This window comes from Agrilus planipennis, unplaced genomic scaffold (assembly GCF_000699045.2).
Source record: "Agrilus planipennis isolate EAB-ADULT unplaced genomic scaffold, Apla_2.0 scaffold32, whole genome shotgun sequence".
NCBI classification, from domain to species: domain Eukaryota; kingdom Metazoa; phylum Arthropoda; class Insecta; order Coleoptera; family Buprestidae; genus Agrilus; species Agrilus planipennis.
Genome location: NW_020439506.1, coordinates 1,696,365 through 1,719,810, shown reverse-complemented (window position 1 = coordinate 1,719,810; position 23,446 = coordinate 1,696,365). Strand labels below are relative to the sequence as shown.

The 23,446-nt window shown below is 34.3% G+C and overlaps 1 protein-coding gene across 2 annotated transcripts in view; it reads left to right on the top strand.

Moving 5' to 3' along the window:
• LOC108733673 (nephrin) overlaps positions 1-23,446 on the top strand; it is a 76,592-nt gene that overhangs the window by 46,656 nt on the left and 6,490 nt on the right. For both annotated transcript variants that reach the window (XM_018464937.1, XM_018464936.1), the window contains exons 2-6: positions 3,387-3,563; positions 5,357-5,536; positions 22,332-22,484; positions 22,540-22,734; positions 22,796-23,086. In XM_018464937.1, the coding sequence (XP_018320439.1) occupies positions 3,387-3,563; positions 5,357-5,536; positions 22,332-22,484; positions 22,540-22,734; positions 22,796-23,086 (996 nt within the window). The remainder of the gene's footprint in view (positions 1-3,386; positions 3,564-5,356; positions 5,537-22,331; positions 22,485-22,539; positions 22,735-22,795; positions 23,087-23,446) is intronic.

The following is a 23,446-nucleotide window of genomic DNA, read 5'->3' as shown; positions in this document are numbered from 1 at the left end:
AGATTGAAACTAAATATTTTTTTGTTTCGAAGTTGAAATCAAGGCATATTCACTGCCAAAAGTCAGTTAAAAATTTTCCATATTATTCGTTATTTCTTATTTTATTCAAAGTTTTTGGTCAAATTCCAAATTTTCTCTCAAATCGTATACTTTTTTTTTTAGTATAGATAGTATTTATTTACTTCATGATATGCTGTAAAACCTAATTAATCACGAATTTCTAATTTTATGTACTCTTGTTTCCGATTGTACCTCCCAAACATCCTTAAAAGTTACCCTATATATATTAAAACGTGAAGTTTGAAGACTGTACATTTTTTACGTAAATTATCACAAGACTTTTACTCTCCCCAGGGGTTTAATTTTTCAAAAATCGGTTTTTATTGAACGAGGTGTATGTCACAATGGAGTTACAATGTACATATTTGTTGTATGTACGAATTTGTCAAACTATTACCGGAAATTAAGGAGTCAAAAATCCCATACACAAACCTTGTAATTAATCAATTAAATATTTTTACGACAAACGTAACTACGAAATATGTCAATTATTTGTCTGTGTGTCTGTTCCTTTTATAAATTTTTTCCTGTCAACAAACTCCAATTTTAACGAATGTGAAAGTATCAAGGTAAGCACCTAAACGTTTCCTTTCTTACAATCATAACATTGTAATGATATGAAATTGTTTTTCTTTAGCATTACCATTTTTCTTTCAGATCGACAAAGGCTAACGTGAATGGGTGTTAAAGTGAAACAATTGCTTTTTTTTTCAAAACTAAATTTAGTTACACGGTTTCTACTAGTGCTTAATAAATGGGAAGTCAAAGAAAACCAATATTATTTCTTTATATTATTATTATTATTATTATAATTCTATAAATATGGTCAAAGCAGCAACAAAATACGAATTTTATTTGTATGAAGCAATAACTAAAAGTGGATTCTGAAAATAATGAATGTTCGGCGTCTATAACTTAAGAAAGCAATACAAGTAAGTGGTAGGGAACTATCAAAGGTATATGTTACCTACAATTAAGTCGTTTCTCTGAAAACTAACTAAATTATGAAATTCTTTTGAACAGACCGTAGCATCTTTCAAATGTTTTCAATTTCATTTATTGGACTGACATTACTTTAGAGTTTATGCGAAAAGGTAGCCGAAGGTATTTGTACGAATTTCCCTTTACCATGTCGTATTTTTCAAAAGCTGAATGCATGTAATAGAATATTCCTACGGTTGGTTATCTTTTCGCCACTAGTGTATAAGAGACCGATCCATAACTAGAAAATTTGTATAATTATTGAGTTTAAAGTTTTTTTCGGAAAACTACATTGACGTGCCATCTATTGTAAAAGGATGAATATGAGTCAACCAATAAACGTTGGTACTGGCGGAATTACAGTCTGCTGTATGTTTAGCTACTGTATTTTCGTTTGAATTCAGTGGGGGATTTTTTTTCAATAATCATGTTAATTGTTAATTTAAAAAGCGACAAGTATTTTTGTATTGTCATCAAAATTATATGTGCATGCAAAATTTCTGCCTGTTTGGATAACAGGAACCGTTGCAAGATTTGTAACAAATAAGGGTAAATGTCCAGGTCACCATTTTGAAGGTGGAACTGTAAAACCCCTTGTAATGTTCAGGATATGAAGGGTACCTCTACCCTCCATAGTCCAGGATTATGACAGAAAAAACTCCAACGCATTGGTTTTTTTAGTAGAAGGGAAGGTTTTTGGGATATCATTATTAAATTCATGGGTTTTGAAGGACTCTTCAGTGATCTCCACGGAACCTCGGACATCCACGGAATACAGTTTAGCAGAAAAACTGGTCTAGAAAATAGGACCGCTGGTCAGTGGGGGCGGAAAGGGTAGGAGTGACCTGTAGAACACTAAACAAGTGCTTTTTGGTGACATAGGAATTATACTGGAGCAGGGGGTGTAGATGAAAAGTTAAGACAGTAGACGAAAAAAGTAGATAGTAAATGAAAAAAGTTACTAACTTAATTTATTCCAACCCTAAACTAACCTGGTACTGGATTAAGGATACATAGAACCCTAGGCAGATTTTGGTGGGAGTCTTAATTTAAAAACCGAAGAGTAAACATTTTTGTATTGTCATCAAAACTATATATGGATGCAAAATTTCTGCCTGTTCGGATAACAGAAACCGCTGCAAAATTAATTTTAAAGATTTGTAACAAATAAGGGTAAATGTCCAGATCAGCATTTTGAAGGTGGAACTGTAGAACCCCTTGTAATGTCCAGGATATAGAGGGTACCTCTACCCTCCATAGTCCGGGATTATGACGGAAGAATTCCACCGCATAGGTTTTTTTAGTAGAAAGGAAAGTTTTTGGGATTCCATTACTAATTTCATGGGTTTTGAGGAACTCTTCGGTAATCTCTACAGAACCTCGGACATCCACGGAATACAGTTTAGCAGAAAAACTGGTCTAGAAAATAGGACCACTGGTCAGTGGGAGGCGAAAAGGGTGACAGATGAATTATACTGGAGCAAGGGGTGTAGAAAAAAAGGCAAGACTCTGAAAAAGCTACTAACTTAACTTAACTCAACCCTAAACTGACCTGGTACCCGATTAAGGATACATAGAACTCTAGGCAGATTTTGGTGGGAGTCTACGGAAGGAGAGTTGCTTTGTTTGTTTATGGGATAATCCAGCAACTTCTTCTGGTGCAGTAAAAAATCATTTAGCGTTATTTTTACCTTTTTTGTAAGGCTATAGATAAAAAGCATTCCAAAAGTTTTGTTACTATGTTAGGTTAGGTGAGGTTGATTTAGGAATGATGTAGGTTACGTTAACTTCTTTTTAATATTTTGAATTGCAATATGATAGGTACGGTACGTCCGATGATGCAAAGATTATTGTAAAACAGTGCTTATAAATGCGGCATCTTGTTGCAATAAATCTAAACGCCTATATTCTGTTTGGAAAACGCCTAGGCGTATGACAAAACGTCTGGATATGTCATTCATAAGTCATAGTGTTAAATTTCGCTTGTTCTTTGCATGTTTTACCTACAATATTCGAAGTCGTTTTCTAAAAACCTTTGTGTTTTATAAAATGCTGTATACCTACACAACACACACATTAGAGGATTTTTTTTTTAAACCAGCTTGCTTTGGTATATGTACGTATTACGACTTTCAATGAACCGTATAGTACTGTATGCAAAGGGGTTGAATATAATAACACTTTTGTATAAAATGCGCTCGTTGAACTTGTCAAAAATACATACGTATCTGATCAACGTCGAATGAAAGGGTGGTGATTGCAATTTCAATGCTATATGCCTAACAATAAGAGTTTCGTTATTATTTTCTCCTGTTTTTTTCACTTTCGCTTTATTTTCCTTTTAGGCCGTTTAGTAACCGTACTTAGCTTCTTGACTGCGACGGCTGTTTCGGCTCAACAACAATACTTTAGAGTGCAGCCGCACGATGTGAAAGTTCAAGAAGGGGGCGAAGCCCTGTTGGAGTGCGAAGTGGGAAATTTAGCGGGACAAGTCCAATGGACTAAAGACGGCTTTGCTTTAGGTACGTACCTTTACATACAGTAGGGTATTTTATTTAAAAAACCTTTAAAGTACTATATTTTACGTTTACGGATTTCATATGTAGTAGGTACTTGTTCAATATTTTCGAATTTAATTATTACAATTTTCGAATATTCGTTTTTTTTTTCTAGTAACTTGAAAAGTTCTTTTTTGACAATAATTATCATAAAAATAGATTAAATTTCAAAGATGATATTATGATTACTTTAAAAATTTTCTTCGTGTTTTTTTTTGTGGTTTTAATGGATTTGAATATTTTTTTGACGGTGCATCAACAAATGTTAAGAAAAAAATCGGTTGTCTGTAAAGTCGGTTTACTGACGATAGTTGAACGTGACAACGTCATAAGAAAATACTGATGGAATGGTTTCATTTTTCAAAAGAAAGTTTTAATTTTATTTGTTTGATAGATATTTTGTATGGATATAGAGAAGGAGGTAAACGGAAATGTATTATTGTATAGCAGCTGTCCACGCGGACGCATCGCTCACTCAAGTAGGAGAGAGACAGATATTGAACGCTGCCGAACGCAGAGGCCGATTGTGCCTCTTTGTCGCTCGTTCCGCGCTCTCGCTTGCACTTCAAGCCTTAAATACAACGCCTCAGAGCGAGGTAACGCCGCATGAGTCATGTTTTTTCGTGCGTGCAACCGGCTCCATCGAATTATAAGACGTTGTCACGTCAAAAATACCATGAATATATATTACTTTTATTTTCAGTAGATGAGTTAAACTGTTACCATTGAAGTTGACGGGCATCATTAAATTGAAGACGTATTTTAATTTTAACTTTATTTTAACAAGTTCAGACACACTAATTTTTAGATATATCGAGTTATAATTTATAGACCGGGATTATGAATGTTTTTTTTAATCAATTTTCGAAGTTGTTGTAAATACTAGCGATGGTTATGTTTTGGGCTAAATATTTTTGGAAATTTTTATAATTACATTAAAATTAGATATTAAAAATCAGACATACAAATTTTTAGATATATTGATTCATAATATATCTATAGACTGAGATAATGATTTTATTAATTAAAAATTAATAGGTGTTATCAACAATGAAATCAAGTTTTTTCCGATGAAAATGAATAATAATCATGTTTTACGATGAGGTTGAATATTTTTTAAATCAATTTTCGAAATTGTTGTTAATACTAGGGATGGCTAAGTATTGGCCTGAATACTTTTGGAAATGTTTATACTTACATTAATAAATTAGATGTTAAAAATCAATTCTTTAAAAACTCAAATTGTTCTCAAATTATAGAATTATAGAATCCTTGGTTAACAATTTTTTGAAATCATTAGATGTAAAGCTTGCGAATATGAACATTTAGTTTCTTATCACATCATCACTATATCATAATCATAATTAGTTTAGATAAGCCAATGGCCAAGCTAAAATTGTATGCAAATTAGATGAGCAAATCTCAAGAAAGAGATCGTAGGCGACATCTGTAGGCGTTTTATGGTATTAGCAATAACTGGCTTTTTCCTGAAATGTATTATATCTGAATTGTTATATGAAATCCGAATAATTCGAAATTTAAATAATTATGAACAAATGGATAAAACAATGGGTCAAATAAGTTTTTAGGTACTTATTCGATTAGAATGATTTTTGAATGATTGGTTATCATTATCGAGACATTTTGCGTAAAAACATCAAAAGCAAGTGTTAACGATCTTGTATTTAGTCCTTATCTAGTACAGCCGCCTTCTTTACATACTGCATACGTCCACGGCGATTAATTTTCGGTTTCAGGTTTTCTGACGATAATACCAGGCTTCCCACGGTACTCTGTAATAGGAGATCGAAATCACGGTGTCTACAACTTGAGAATCAGCAACGCATCATTGGAAGATGACGCCGAGTACCAGTGTCAAGTTGGACCTGCACGACTACAAAAAGCGATTCGCGCCAATGCACAACTTACTGTTATCTGTAAGTATCAAACGACACCCAACCCCTTTCCATGGTTCACAGCTACAACACACGCTGATATATATATGGATGCAAAATTTCTGCCTGTTCGGATAACAGAAACCGCTGCAAAATTAATTTTAAAGATTTGTAACAAATAAGGGTAAATGTCCAGATCAGCATTTTGAAGGTGGAACTGTAGAACCCCTTGTAATGTCCAGGATATAGAGGGTACCTCTACCCTCCATAGTCCGGGATTATGACGGAAGAATTCCACCGCATAGGTTTTTTTAGTAGAAAGGAAAGTTTTTGGGATTCCATTACTAATTTCATGGGTTTTGAGGAACTCTTCGGTAATCTCTACAGAACCTCGGACATCCACGGAATACAGTTTAGCAGAAAAACTGGTCTAGAAAATAGGACCACTGGTCAGTGGGAGGCGAAAAGGGTGACAGATGAATTATACTGGAGCAAGGGGTGTAGAAAAAAAGGCAAGACTCTGAAAAAGCTACTAACTTAACTTAACTCAACCCTAAACTGACCTGGTACCCGATTAAGGATACATAGAACTCTAGGCAGATTTTGGTGGGAGTCTACGGAAGGAGAGTTGCTTTGTTTGTTTATGGGATAATCCAGCAACTTCTTCTGGTGCAGTAAAAAATCATTTAGCGTTATTTTTACCTTTTTTGTAAGGCTATAGATAAAAAGCATTCCAAAAGTTTTGTTACTATGTTAGGTTAGGTGAGGTTGATTTAGGAATGATGTAGGTTACGTTAACTTCTTTTTAATATTTTGAATTGCAATATGATAGGTACGGTACGTCCGATGATGCAAAGATTATTGTAAAACAGTGCTTATAAATGCGGCATCTTGTTGCAATAAATCTAAACGCCTATATTCTGTTTGGAAAACGCCTAGGCGTATGACAAAACGTCTGGATATGTCATTCATAAGTCATAGTGTTAAATTTCGCTTGTTCTTTGCATGTTTTACCTACAATATTCGAAGTCGTTTTCTAAAAACCTTTGTGTTTTATAAAATGCTGTATACCTACACAACACACACATTAGAGGATTTTTTTTTTTAAACCAGCTTGCTTTGGTATATGTACGTATTACGACTTTCAATGAACCGTATAGTACTGTATGCAAAGGGGTTGAATATAATAACACTTTTGTATAAAATGCGCTCGTTGAACTTGTCAAAAATACATACGTATCTGATCAACGTCGAATGAAAGGGTGGTGATTGCAATTTCAATGCTATATGCCTAACAATAAGAGTTTCGTTATTATTTTCTCCTGTTTTTTTCACTTTCGCTTTATTTTCCTTTTAGGCCGTTTAGTAACCGTACTTAGCTTCTTGACTGCGACGGCTGTTTCGGCTCAACAACAATACTTTAGAGTGCAGCCGCACGATGTGAAAGTTCAAGAAGGGGGCGAAGCCCTGTTGGAGTGCGAAGTGGGAAATTTAGCGGGACAAGTCCAATGGACTAAAGACGGCTTTGCTTTAGGTACGTACCTTTACATACAGTAGGGTATTTTATTTAAAAAACCTTTAAAGTACTATATTTTACGTTTACGGATTTCATATGTAGTAGGTACTTGTTCAATATTTTCGAATTTAATTATTACAATTTTCGAATATTCGTTTTTTTTTCTAGTAACTTGAAAAGTTCTTTTTTGACAATAATTATCATAAAAATAGATTAAATTTCAAAGATGATATTATGATTACTTTAAAAATTTTCTTCGTGTTTTTTTTTTGTGGTTTTAATGGATTTGAATATTTTTTTGACGGTGCATCAACAAATGTTAAGAAAAAAATCGGTTGTCTGTAAAGTCGGTTTACTGACGATAGTTGAACGTGACAACGTCATAAGAAAATACTGATGGAATGGTTTCATTTTTCAAAAGAAAGTTTTAATTTTATTTGTTTGATAGATATTTTGTATGGATATAGAGAAGGAGGTAAACGGAAATGTATTATTGTATAGCAGCTGTCCACGCGGACGCATCGCTCACTCAAGTAGGAGAGAGACAGATATTGAACGCTGCCGAACGCAGAGGCCGATTGTGCCTCTTTGTCGCTCGTTCCGCGCTCTCGCTTGCACTTCAAGCCTTAAATCAACGCCTCAGAGCGAGGTAACGCCGCATGAGTCATGTTTTTTCGTGCGTGCAACCGGCTCCATCGAATTATAAGACGTTGTCACGTCAAAAATACCATGAATATATATTACTTTTATTTTCAGTAGATGAGTTAAACTGTTACCATTGAAGTTGACGGGCATCATTAAATTGAAGACGTATTTTAATTTTAACTTTATTTTAACAAGTTCAGACACACTAATTTTTAGATATATCGAGTTATAATTTATAGACCGGGATTATGAATGTTTTTTTTAATCAATTTTCGAAGTTGTTGTAAATACTAGCGATGGTTATGTTTTGGGCTAAATATTTTTGGAAATTTTTATAATTACATTAAAATTAGATATTAAAAATCAGACATACAAATTTTTAGATATATTGATTCATAATATATCTATAGACTGAGATAATGATTTTATTAATTAAAAATTAATAGGTGTTATCAACAATGAAATCAAGTTTTTTCCGATGAAAATGAATAATAATCATGTTTTACGATGAGGTTGAATATTTTTTAAATCAATTTTCGAAATTGTTGTTAATACTAGGGATGGCTAAGTATTGGCCTGAATACTTTTGGAAATGTTTATACTTACATTAATAAATTAGATGTTAAAAATCAATTCTTTAAAAACTCAAATTGTTCTCAAATTATAGAATTATAGAATCCTTGGTTAACAATTTTTTGAAATCATTAGATGTAAAGCTTGCGAATATGAACATTTAGTTTCTTATCACATCATCACTATATCATAATCATAATTAGTTTAGATAAGCCAATGGCCAAGCTAAAATTGTATGCAAATTAGATGAGCAAATCTCAAGAAAGAGATCGTAGGCGACATCTGTAGGCGTTTTATGGTATTAGCAATAACTGGCTTTTTCCTGAAATGTATTATATCTGAATTGTTATATGAAATCCGAATAATTCGAAATTTAAATAATTATGAACAAATGGATAAAACAATGGGTCAAATAAGTTTTTAGGTACTTATTCGATTAGAATGATTTTTGAATGATTGGTTATCATTATCGAGACATTTTGCGTAAAAACATCAAAAGCAAGTGTTAACGATCTTGTATTTAGTCCTTATCTAGTACAGCCGCCTTCTTTACATACTGCATACGTCCACGGCGATTAATTTTCGGTTTCAGGTTTTCTGACGATAATACCAGGCTTCCCACGGTACTCTGTAATAGGAGATCGAAATCACGGTGTCTACAACTTGAGAATCAGCAACGCATCATTGGAAGATGACGCCGAGTACCAGTGTCAAGTTGGACCTGCACGACTACAAAAAGCGATTCGCGCCAATGCACAACTTACTGTTATCTGTAAGTATCAAACGACACCCAACCCCTTTCCATGGTTCACAGCTACAACACACGCTGATATATATATACATATAAATATTTCTAAAAAGTTTTTTCTTTCATCATCATAAGGTCGTCAGTCCTTATACTGGAAACGCACCTCCACTGTTTCCTATCCTGAGCTAATCTTCGCATTTTCCTAAAACTAGAACAACCCACATTCTTAACTATTAGCGAACAGTAATCTAATCTAGGTCTACGTTTACCTCTTCCAACCTCCGTTTCTGCCTCTAATATGTCTCTGAGTAGACCGTCATGCCTGAGAAGGTGTCCTACCAACCTATCTCGCCTATTTTTTATTGACTTCCATAGAGTCCTCTGTTCTCATATCTTTTCTAATACCTCTTCGTATCTAATCTTCTCTATCCGCGGTATTCTCATCATTCGCCTGTAACACCACATTGCGAACGCTTCTAACCTTTTCTTTTCCGCAACGCACATCATCCGTGTTTCGCATCCGTACAGCGCTGCGCGCTAAACATATACCTTTACCAATCGTTTTTTAAATTAATCGTTTGCGAGCATAGAAGTGACTTCTTTTAATTGAAAGCGACTCGACCCTGCGCTATACTCTACTTTATATCCTTACTACTCCTTCCATCATGACTTATCTGTCTTTCTAGATATCTAAAATCAGCCACTTCCTCTAATTTTTCGTCTCCTATCTTTATATTCGCTCTTTCCCTACTTTTTTCCCTTGTATACCAGTATTACCAGCTAATACTGCTATATCATCTGCAAATCTAAGCATACTAATCTTTTGCGCCTGTAAATCTATCCCTACAGTTATACTGTCTTTAATGATGTTGATCGCGTCTTCGATGTATAGATTAAAACGTAGCGTTGACAGTGTGCATCCCTATCTGACTCCCTTCCTAATATTTACTTCTCTACGTTGCAACCCTAGCTCTGTAACTGCCTGTTGTTTTTTATACAAACTAAGTATCACTCTTCTGTCTTTGTAACTCATCCATACATTTTTAAGTACGTAGATATTTTTAACATCTTGTCTCATTTAACATTGTCAAAAGCTTTTTCCAAATCTAGAAATCCTATGTACGCAATCTTCCTTATATCTTTTTTGACCTTCTCCTTTTTTTCTTTAAAGTGAAACAATACAGGGTGTCTCTAGAAACAGTGGCAGGTGGACGCAGGAAAATGACTAAAAGGTATCTGTAAAATGTCCGCGAGGGCAGAATAATTCGTTGAGGCAAAACAGTCGCTATTCAATTTAAATTTTCTTGATATCCCGTTTTCTATTCTTGCTTTCAACTCCACACGTCAAGTAGTCCCTTTGATGAAGAGGAATTCTTTCTTCTGTTTGCTTTGACGCATTCTGTCAAGCACGACAGCAAAGAAAATGGGTGGATGAAATAAATGAATTTGACTTATTATGCTCCATATTGAATTCAGTTGAAGAGCAGTTTTTCGCATATTTTTGAACGTTTCAAGCACAATTTGACAAATAACATACTCTCAATTAATTGTTTGCAGAAAATTACGAGTGCTCCTCTGTTCGTTGCGACAGACCGTCTCCTATTTAACGAGAACGATGCAGTTTTATGTTAGACAAAGTTCCTCGCTGTCAGTCCGCCTTTTGTTTGATAAGAGCTTACAAGGACTGTCTAAAACACCTTTATATGTACTCGTTATCTGATTTTTGAATGCTTCAAAGTTAATCCTTTTTTTATTTTTTTCGTTTAATTTATCTTTCTATGTATCACACAAAAAAAGGCCCACATTTGGATGTTTGGCTATTTTTCCTATTTCTGAAATTGGTTTTCTAAAACGTTAAAAATTGATCTGTAATTTGCTGTAATTGATCTGAAAATTTATTGGCATAAAAATCTACAAAATAGATCTAGGTAGCAACAGTACTTTTAATTATTTTAATTTGATTTCAAAAATTTTTGTGAATATGCCTTTATTTTGATTGATTAAATATATATTTATTTGGATAATGGATTACTGTGAAATGCCCAACTGGGTCATACTGAGATATTTATTAATTTATAGAAATAAACTTACTTTTCTTCAGCTTTTAAAGGTTATGTTATGATTGGGAAGGTTTTACCTTTATTAAATTTCAATAATGCCTGAAAAAAATGAGTGGTCCTCCTTTGTTTTGATTCATTTCTATTGATAGAAACTTTAATATACCATTAAAGAAGTTTTGAAATCCCAAACACCAAGCTCACCTGTGCACAATTTCCTAATTTAGACGAAAAAAGATACATCTTCGAAGTAGTAATCAAAAGTATACTTCGTTTAGTTTCTGTAGCGATGTGACCTTCAGTTTGACCGGCGCAAAGTAGAAAAGTACAGCACTAGGCCAGAAAAGAAAGGAGACAACTCTCGGCCAAACTCTTAACCGGTGAGGAGCGTATAATCCGTACAGTACTGCACGGAAAAATTGACCATTTTATCGACTACAATTTCATTGCTCAAATGTGCTGTTATTGGTACCAATTACTACTGAAAATATCAACGAGATGTTTATTTATATTTGAAGACATATTAAAGGCTGTAAAGCTTGTTTTCGACTCGCACTACTATTTATGATTGAACAAAACTTTTGGCAGGTACTGTATGAAAAAGTATGTTTATTGAACAAGAATCGAGAGTACGTATAATGAGCTTTTTTATCCCTACCTACGATTTTGCCAGCGCGCATCCAAGACATTGGAAGGGGCACATCGCTAGAGAAAGTAAATGAAGTATAGTTTTATATATGAAGCTGTCAGACAGTTCTTGGAACACTCTGTAAAATTGTAATTGTACATTGTAATCATTACCTTGAATAATTAAATAAATTTTCCCAAACATTTAACTTTTGGCCTCCTGCTCCTTCCTCTAAAACATGTTTAATTTTATCATTGTGACCATTTTCGAATTTTCGATGCCTAAAAGTGTATTTACATTTCCATCATGAAAACAAGAAGCACTTGCCTGTTTTTATAGAGTCGAAGAAATAATAATCAATAAAACAAATATTTGCTAGTAATTTACATGTCAAACTAAAGATTTTGCATTTTTAACTTAATCACATCCCCAGAGGTGTATTTTTTCCTCTAAGCAAGACTTATATTTCTGTATATTATTCAGATATTTTCCTTTTTTCTCCTTGTAAAACTCGAGACATTACGGAATTATAAAGAAAAATACAGTAAAGCTTCGAATTTCTTTTCGGCTGGCGCATCAAAAAGCTTCTGAATTATTAGTCGTTATTCTTCATCATTCTTATTCAATGGGGACAAAGAGAACGAGGGTTTTGATGGCAGAAGCAAATTACAAAATGATGTATAATTTAACGTTCAATCTTACGACATGAAACGGAATTGAAAATACTAAATTAAAATAGTAATGCGCCAGTCTTATTTAATAACACCAAATAGTACAAATATGCATCTTTCTAAAACAATAAAAGACATATTACAGGTCTAAGGGAATTGTGTGAGCAAAACAGACAGCAGGGGGATTTGAATCTTGTAAATAAGGATATTACATCTATTTTTAAAAAAATGAAGATACATATTTAGAATAGAACACTTCAGTCACCAATATCACGGAAATAAATTCACGGCTAGTAAAGCTTTGAAAATGCCATTTTAATTTCATTCTGTTTTTTAATTTTTTTTCTTTTATTCTTTTGTACAGATTTTTAAAAATAAAGTAATCCTTATTTTGTGTTACAAAATTTCACTCTTTGGTATTAGGAGGGACAACTCCCTTAAATCCTAACAACAAGCACATGCCAGTTTTTTTTCAGCGTGATGAGACAAAGTTCGAGTTTTGTAAAAATGACAATACAAAACCACAAGTATATATTGTACTCCCACCACAATGCCACATATAGGTGCCTTAAAACGCATTGAATTCCGTGATAACAGACTATATTATAGAATGTCTTAAGCTGAGAATACATTGAAAAACGTTGTTATTCGTACTGAGCGGCATAGTCTAGAGGTTTAGACCATTGCTTAGCATTCGGGAGGACCCCGGTTCGATTCCGGGTCCGTCTACCTTGGTCCAACTTTTCCGTGGTTTACTTGAATCACTTAGTCAAATGCTGATACATATTCCACAGATAATCATTCATTCTCTTTTGTCTTCATTTCATCCGTCTCATCTTTCTCACCCATATCATCATCCACCCATTTCCACGATTCCTGAAAAGACCTTCCACCTTACCTTCCGGCGTAGACCGGAGGGACTGCTCGCCCATCAGCATTACTGGCTGATGGGAATGAAACACCCAACAGTTTTTTTTGTCATTCGTTCGTGTTCGTTTAGGTTCTCGCTATTATTGCTCGCTCGTATGCATTCGCGAAAACGTTGCTAGAGAGGTAGAGTTACAAATATGAACGAATTACCCTGCCCTATTTACATTTGCTAGCTTTCCACCTATTCGAGAGTTTTCGTTTGGTATGTGAACATCACTAACCACGTGCTTATTATTATTTAAAATAGTGAGTACTAGTCGTATGTTCTTATCAAAAAATCTGTTTCTGTTGAAATACAAGTTATTCATCTAAACAATTCTCTGTTTTCTTTTTCATTGTTGTATGATTTGATTAATAATGATGTACGAAGTACTGGCCACTAATAACTTAATTACACTCATATTTTCCTCTTATCATCATCATAAGGTCGTCAGTCCTAAGATTGGTTGGACACACATCTCTGCACTACCCTATCCTGAGTTAAACTTTCCAGTTCCCTAAAACTAGACATCCCACTGCTCTAAGTTTTTCTGTGACTTCCTTGGATTACTTGGGCAAATGCTGGGGCATTATTAATTTTTCACAGATAATCTGTCACCTTTCAGCCGTCTTCATTTCGTCTGTCTCATTGTTTTCGCCCGAACCACCACACACTCATTCCCTTCACCATCATAAGATCGTCAGTCCTAAGACTGTTTGGACACACCTCTGCACTCTCCTATCCTGGGCTAAATTTCTCAATTTCCTAAACATAAACATTCCACTGCTCCAAGTTTTTCTGTGGCTTCCATGGATTACTTGGGCAGTATTATTTTTTCACAGATAATCTGTCACCTCTCTGCCGTTTTCATTTCGTCTGTCTCTGGTAGGACACCTCCGCACTTTTCTATCCTGAGTTAATCGTCCATTTCCCTAAAACTAGAATATCTCGCATCCTTAACTATTTGTGAGCAGTAATCTACTCTAGGTCTACTTCTATACCCCTTAACTATTGTTTCTGCTTCTAATATGTTTCTAACTAGCCCTTTATGTCTTATATTCCTTAGTGCCCTCTGTTCTCCTACTCTTTCTAACACCTTCCCATTTCTAATTTTCTCTAACCACGGTATCCTCATCATTCGCCTGTAACATCACATTTCGAACGCTTCTAACCTTTTCTCTTTTGCCGAGCTCCAGACATACCTTCAACAATCTTCTTTGAATTTATAAATTATAACCGTTCGCGAGCATAGAAGTCACTCTACTCTGCTCTATCCTCTGTTTTGTACTGCTGAATAATAATAATGCATAAAAGCGAAATTAACTGTTTCGGCGAATTGTAGCAAATTTCTGAAAATAAATCCGTAATGACACCTATAAACATTCGCTAACATTCGGAATTCGCATTAACTTGCGATCTTTTTGAGTTTACCAACCGTCGATAGATACCGTTCGTTCGTAATCGTTGGTTTTTCGAACAAATGACTGTGTACACTTGACAAATGAATGCGAAAGATAACAACGTTCCTCAGAAGTATTTCCGGCTTTAGATCGCGTGTTAATTAACTTCCCTGGCGCGTATGGCATTTTTTGTCATCCCTTGGTCAGAATGTGAAATTTAGTAATTTACCAATTATGTTCATAGAGAGAAAAATCACAAAAGTTCTTGATTTGGACGTTAAAATACTCATACAATCGTCACCTCCACTCTTTCCTATCCTGAGTTAATCTTCACATTTCCCTAAAACTAGAACAACCCACATCCTTAACTATTTGCGAACAGTAATCTAATCTAGGTCTATCTCTACCCCTCCTAACTCCTGTTTCTACCATTAATATGTTTCTGACTAGACCTTCATGCCTGAGAAGGTGTCCTACCAACCTATCTCGCCTATTTCTTATTGACTTCCATAGAGTCCTCTGCTCTCTTACTCATTCTAATACCTCTTCATTTCTAACCTTTTCTATCCACGATATCCTCACCATTCACCTGTAATACCACATTTCGAACACCTCTAACTTTTTTTTTCGCCCCGCCCACCGTCCATGTTTCGCACCCGTATAGCGCGCGCTCCAAATATACACCTTTAATAATCTTTTTCGAATTTCTAAATTAATCATTTGCGAGCATTAATTGATGGCGACTCAACCCTGCACTAAAATACTTACCTAAAAATAATAAACAGTAAATAGGACTTCGTGTATTTTTACTATGTTATGTAGCGGTTTCGTCCCTAAAATATAATTCTTTCGGGGTAGGGATATGGTAAAAAATATATATAAATATACGAGCCTCGGGAAGAAAGTATAGCAACCCCTTACGGGAGTTTGTTGCTATCTTCTTCGGCTCTAATTCATACTCAGGAGGAAATGACGTCGTACTTGCTTTCCCTTTTCCTTAGTGTTTAATATACAATTGCATCATTAAATAAAAACGCATTATGTAGAACATTTTGAATTACCTATATTAATTTTTTTATGTTACTATTCTCCATTTTTCCCTTAATATTATTCAATAAATAAATCAAAGTCGACAATGACCCATCCGAACCCGCCCGTAGCTACATTCTTTAGATTTTTTATGCGTTTATTGGTACTTAGATGTATTTGCTTTAAAGCGTAACGATTTCAAAAGTAAAATTACGCGCTACTGCTGGTGTGTAAACTGTTATATGTACGCTGTACGTTGTAAGTAGGGTACTTTATGCAATATATTGGAACGTTGTGTGGATGTAAGTTGCAACTCTGAAAGCACACACGAGCTATCTCAATATTGACCAAAGCTGAAAGCTGAAAGAGTAAATGTTGAAGACGAGTTCAAATCGTATTTGTCACAAAATGCACCAGTGACCCCGCCATCCATACGAAAGAGAGCTCTCTATATGTACATATGAAATGTACAAAATGAAAATGAATGTCACGTTTATTGTCTTATTTCTAGACAATACTTATATACGAAAACAAAACCACGGCTCTAACTTTTTTAGGCTTTTGTAAATATTATATATAAAAGACATTATTAGGGCAAACTACTATTACGTAGTTAGTATCAGCAAGTTATTATGCTAAAGTGTACGATGTGTTGCATACCTATTTACAAACAATTCCTTGAAATTTAATTTTTCAAACAATTTTTAACACAAAGAAAGGATTTGTGAATGGTGCTAACAGTTTCGAGCTCACAGTGACTTATAGGGGGGAAGAACTAGTCTAATTAAAAGGAAAATAGAACCTTTATAAAATCACTGATGTGCGTATTTAGAAAGTGTTCTTTTTCAAATTTTCCAATTCAAATTGCAACAATATTACGGGAAACTTTTAGTTTTAAAGTGCAAATTGAATAAAAAATGCGAAAAAAGTTTTAATTTTGATGCACAACAAAGAAACCGCTATAAATTTATAAAAATTTATTAAGGAACCAGCTGATTATTGCGAATTCGGCAGGTCGCCGCTCCAGCAAATGATGCGCGGTTTTCGCATACTTCACAATGAAGCCGAAGTAGAAATATTTTGTTCTGCGCATGCTTACCACGTCACTTGTCTCTCTTATCAGTGGCAAGAGAACATCCATAGTTGCGGCTGTTATTGTCTACGTGCACGAAAAATTTAATAACATGATATTAAATTGGAATATCGTAATCATTTTATTGGAATAAAGATCGAACGTAAAAGGAATAAAACTAAAAAAATTTGATCAAAGTCTATCCAGTATTTTCTTGCGTTATTCTGGTACATCGGTAGACTCGTCTATGATTTTACTTTTATAGATTTTAATAATTTCACAACATTAGAATGAATTACTTTCGGATTTACATTTTTCTCAAATTTTAAAACTTTATTTACTTTCTCGAGCGATGTGCCCCTTCCCATGTCTTGGATGCGCGCTGGAAAAATTGTATGTAGGGAGAAAAAAGCTCATTATACTCTCGACTCTTGTTCATTAAACATACTTTTTCATACAGTACCTGCCGAAAGTGTTGTTCAATCATGAATAGTAGTGCGGGTCTAAAACAAGCGGTAAAGCCTTTAATATGTCTTCAAATATAAATAAACATCTCGTTGATATTTTCAGTAGTAAATGGTACCAATAACAGCACATTTGAGCAATGAAATTGTAGTCGATAAAATGGTCAATTTTTCCGTGCAGTACTGTACGGATTATACGCTCCACACCGGTTAAGAGTTTGGCCGAGAGTTGTCTCCTTCCTTTTCTGGCTTGGTGCTGTTCTTTTCTACTTTGCGCCGGTCAAACTGAAGGTCACATCGCTATAGAAAGTAAACGAAGTATACCTATTAAAAACACCGTAAAAAATGCTTACATATTGTACCAATAGTAATTAGTATATATCGTTTTAAAAGTTCCACAATTGCAACGGTACAGAGTAGAAACTCTTGAAAAATTTCCGTTATCAGCGCCATTTGACTGATCCCAAAAGAGAAAAATAAGCATTAGTGGAATTTATTCAAGAGTTTTAGTATAAGTCATTTATTAAAAGTGCTTCACCGTAAGCTAACGGTCTCAACTTTCTTAAAGATGGATAAAGTTTGTATCAATTTTTATCTCCCTACATATAAATATTAAACAGGTAGATAGATAAGTTTCTTTTAATGACGATATAAAGTGGAACGGAAACTTGTCTTTTGTTCTCCTGATTAGCTTCAACTTGTAATAAAAGCTTTTACACAACTAACTATCTGCGGAAGTTTTTTGCTACGCCTGCTCCATGCTTGAAAATGTAACTTTCGAAAGTGAACTTCACATCTCTCCTTTAATTATTTAGCTCGTGAGTCAACATTTTTATAACACGTTTATTGACTACTACCAGAGATGTGCAAAATGTTTTTTTAAAAGTATTTAAATACAAAATGCAAATACTTTTTTGATTTGTTATTTCAAATGTAAAATACAAAATAAAAAAAAAATCCCTTTTGCATTTTAAATTTTAAATGTAAAATGTGTATTTTCAAAATACTTTTATGTAGTACCTATTTAATTTTCTACATTCACTTAAGTACAAAGTATTTTTTTACGAAAACCTTGTAGGCATTTGCTCATTTTTTAAATATTGGATGTTTTCTAGACTAATAGTGGTGTTTGCATTATATCGCCAGCTGCAAAGATTGAGTATGATTAGGGTTGCCATCCGTCCGGGTTTCCCCGGATTTGTCCTAGTTTAGTGGGCATCCGGGGAGCGTCCTGGGGGGGGGGGTTCATTTGTAGTCCGGGTTTAAAAATTTAAAATCTTGGACCGTCCGCGACACTCGCACTGTGACTTTATGACATTTTCAACTGTTTTTTATTATACTGACTATGTTTAAAAAAGCCTGTTGACATGTCCGGGTTCTGGACTCTAAAATCCGGGGTTTTCACGCGTCTTGTCCTGGTTTCCAAATTTTAGAGATGACAACTCTAAGTATGATTCATATTTTTCTGTTTGAAGTGACTGAAATATAGTTTTTATGTTAAAGTTTATTGAGTCAGCAACAAATACTTCGTCTATATGCTTCCTTATTTACCTGTGTCACCCGTTTTAATTGGAAAAAAGACTGGTGCCAAAATTGTTTGTTTACCATGAATGATTAGAGCTAAAATAGGGTTGCAAATAATTTTATTGATGTAAAATCAACATAGTTTTTATGTTAAAGTTTATTGAGTCAGCAACAAATACTTCGTCTATATGCTTCCTTATTTACCTGTGTCACCCGTTTTAATTGGAAAAAAGNTGATTCATATTTTTCTGTTTGAAGTGACTGAAATATAGTTTTTATGTTAAAGTTTATTGAGTCAGCAACAAATACTTCGTCTATATGCTTCCTTATTTACCTGTGTCACCCGTTTTAATTGGAAAAAAGACTGGTGCCAAAATTGTTTGTTTACCATGAAAGATTAGAGCTAAAATAGGGTTGCAAATAATTTTATTGATGTAAAATCAACATCAATCGTTTTACATCAGAATATTTACAACCCCATTTTGTTTGTGATCTTTTACACATTATAATAAGAGAAAGAAATTCTTTAGCTTTGGATTCATATAATAAGTGAAGTCTTTCGAATCGTTTTCGAAGATTAAAGAATTAAAAAGAAGACTCATCCCTAATTACCACAGAAAACTTTTTGAGCGGACACGTGTTTTGCCCACTCCATAATCAACGCTAGACGTGTCTGCTCAAAAAGTTTCTTGTGATAATTAGGGGTGAATCTTCTTTTTAATTTTTTAATTAATATTTACCACAGTTTCCTCTTTCTACTTTGTTTTCTAAGAATTTTGGATTATAGACGTTTATTAGCACACATCACAATATTTGTAGTTTTCACTTTTACACAGCTGACGAATATTAATTCGATATTGTTTTAAAGGCTGTTTTGCCGTAATTCATAGAATTTCGTAATTTCTTGTTTAGAATTTTTTAGACTCCCTTCACTTAAAGAATTAGAAGGCATTCATGGAATGTTTCTTTGTCCCCTTTTTGATCATGAAAAGTGTATGTTTGGAGCGCGACACTATGTGGATGACAAATGTGCACGTTTTCGGGAAAATCATGTATATTTATATTCACTTTATTTTACCTGTCTTTATGATATCATACACATATCATTGGAAGTTTATAGGACATGAAAAAAGGTATTGATTTGAAACTTGGTACACTTTAACAAGATCTACAGTAATAAATAAAAATTTTGTGGTTCTACTGGACGTGTGAAATCAAAAATTTACATATTTTCTTTAATATGGTATAAGTTTGCTTCGTGCTCTCTACAGTAGAAATTAATAAGTAATATTCCAACAGAGGCATTTTGAATTTATTTACGTACATGCCTACATGTAAAAGAATAACAAAAAAAACTTGTTATCATCATCATCATATACGTCGTCAATCCTAAAATTGGTTGGACACGCACCTCCACTTTTTCTTATCTTGAGATAACCTCTGCATTTCGCTAAAACTAGAACATCTCATATTTTTAGCTATTTGTGAATGATAATCTATTCTAGGTCTACTCGTTTTAAATCCTGCTTCTGCTTCAATGTCATTAATTAGCTCTTCATGCTTGAAAGGGTGTCTTACCCCCTCTATTTCTTATTGACCTCCATAGCGCCCTCTGCTCTCTTAGTCTTTCTAATACTACCTCATTTCTAACCTTCTATCCATGGTACACTCATGCCTCATCATTCGCCTGTAGCACCACATTTCTAACGCTTCTAACCTTTTCTTTCCCCGCTGCGCCCACCGCCCACTTTTCGCGCCTGTACAGAGCCATGCTCCATACATATCTACGGTTTTAGCAATCTTTTTCGAATTTCTATATTAACCATTTGCGAGCTTAGAAGTGGCTTCTTTTTGATAAGGCGGTTCATTTCAACGCTATCAGTTTTATTACTTTGCTGCTCCTTCCATCCTCAGTTATCTTACTTTCTAGATACCGAAAATCAGCCACTTATTCTAATTTTTCTTTTTTTTTTTTCTTATAAAGAAGAAATATAATTCACTTTTTCCCTACTTTTTCTTCAAAGTAGATTAAGGGAAGACATCCGCATTATGAACAAAACTATGTTACATTACTGGATTTTTTTTTACAATTTAGAAGTGTAAAGAATTAAGAGAATACGAAACGAGAGAATTGTGATTGATAATGATATTGAAATTAATGTGTAAAAGATTCGGTGCTGTCTTGTTATGCAGCCCAGTTAACTTTAAGGAAACATAAATAAATAAGTCCTTTTTTGATTGAAACTGTCCAAAAGTTACATGCAGATGTTAATCTGAGTCGCCTTTTTTTATGAAGATTTCGCAAATACACGGATCAATTAAACTTGCGCAGCAATAATAAACAATCATTTATAATGTCATTTTCAGCGATTTTCATTTTTTCACGCCCAGCTATAGATGATTATCCTTCGAGATTTCCATTAATTAAAAGTAGAATGCAAATTTCTAATGAATCTTCTTTTCAAAGTAGATATCAATTAGTGTTAAAAATAGCATACTCCCTCCCGGGTGTGGCAAATTACCCGGAGCGAAGTATTCTATTTAGGGGGGAGGGGGGCAACCGATTAATCAACTGTTTTCTTATTATTGGGATAAAGGATTCTTTGGTTCTATTAATAATAAATATTGCATTTACAATGTTCAAGTCTTCCTTTAGAAAACCTTATAATAAAAAAATACGTAATCCTAAAATGTAGCATCGTGCTACAGATGGCGCTCACTGTGCCGTTTGTAGTATTTTCTGAAACGCACTGTTAAGACAGCAGGTAAAAGTTGGTCTGTGTTCTGTCGGAGCTGCCTACGACGCGCTGATGAGATCCAAAAAGATCGAAATCGCGATCCGCGTCTGGCAGTTTCGACAGAATACAGACCACTTCGAATTAAATTATTTTAACCTTATAATATTTTGTAACAGATTTAGGAATTATCTCCTTCCGCTATAGTAAATAGTAACCGACTTACTATGGGGTATTTGAATCCAAATATTGATCAATTCACTGAACATCGAACTAAGGACCGATATTACTTTTATAATCCGTATGCCCTTTTGTAATTTCGATTTTCTCAAGCAGTTTTATCTATAGTCGTTTTTACACGAAATTATAAAAAAAATTCTATTTTTAACATATTTCCTAATTAATAAAACAAGTTGAATAAGCCAAGCAAAGGAGATATTGGCTAGGGGTCTGCGTACCATTTTCCTAAACTCGTATATGATTTTTCCCAGAGGTGTTAATTTATTTGCCACTGATTATTTTACTAAAATTTTCACCTTAAATTAATTATAATTTGAAAAATATTAATTTTAGGAAAGTATATCACCTTTATAAACGTTATCCCTAAAAATAAGTTATTCAACTGAATAAAATTGGGCTATTCTGTTTAAAATAATGAAGGGACGCGCCCACGGTTTCGAAAATAATTTCTTTAAATAGATCCTTTTGACTTATATACCAAGTTTTAAATTAATGTCTCTTTCCGTTGCCTACAAAGTTCTGTTGAACTTTTAAGATCAATCAAAGTTAACCCACAATATTCCTATCCCAACTGTTATAAGGTTTAAAATCTATTTTTAAGAAAACAAATTCTTTATTGTTTCAGCACCCCCATCCTCCGTAGAGATTTTAGACCATCCTCATAATTCAAAGATAGAAATTAAAGAGAAAGAACAACTGACCCTTGAATGCCGAGTTAGAAATGCCAAACCTGCTGCCAAAATAGTCTGGTATCGGGGCAATATAGCTTTAAACATACGTAAGATTTTATTTTTAAGTTCAAGTAAGAAAAGTAACTGATGATTAAATTTTAGCGAACCGGGAAGACGATACTATTGAAGTTTCGTCAAGAGTTGGAGTGAAAAAAGTCACCAGATTTGACACACACTCACGTATAACAATCACACCAACATCCGAAGACGATTATGCAGAATATACTTGTGAAGCACACCAGGAAGCTCTATCACCTGATGTCCCAATGAGAACATCAGTACATTTAAGCGTTTTATGTACGTAGATTCCTCTAAATGGATTTTATTAATTTCCTAATCTAATATTGAACTACTACAGATCCACCGGGACAACCTTACATAGAAGGATATTCCGAAGGGGAGACGGTACGGAAGGGAACCACGGTGGAATTGGTTTGCAAGAGTAGAGGGGGTAATCCTCCAGCTCAATTAATCTGGTACAAAAACGGAGAACAGATCAGAATGGCTTATCGAACTGCTGGCAGGGTTTCCGAAAACATTTACGCATTTACTGCTGAAGCTGGAGACAACAAGTCGCGATATAAGTGCGAGGCCAGCAATATTATGTCTGTCAAACCTTTGAAGGCTGAAATTGACCTGACTGTACTCTGTAAGTTATTCTAGAAAAGTGTGCATGGCCCCCACGTGCGGTAGAAGTGAAATTTCTGAGGGTTGTACAAAACGAAAAGCGCGTCACAGCCAAGATTTTACCTTACAATACATGTAACTGTAGACAACTTGATATAGTGCAGTCGAAATAAGAAGGCAAAGTCCCCAATAAATAATGCACACTAAGGGCATATCGTTTTTCTCGTTCTTACAAACGGAAGAGATCCTGTCTTTACTCTCTAAACACGCCTCCTTCACAGCTGCGTCGAGACCTGCACCCACGTTTCATAATAATCAATCGAATAGAATGAGACGGTTGAAAACGTGCTTGTCTTGTCATTTGTACCTAAATAAATGGGCA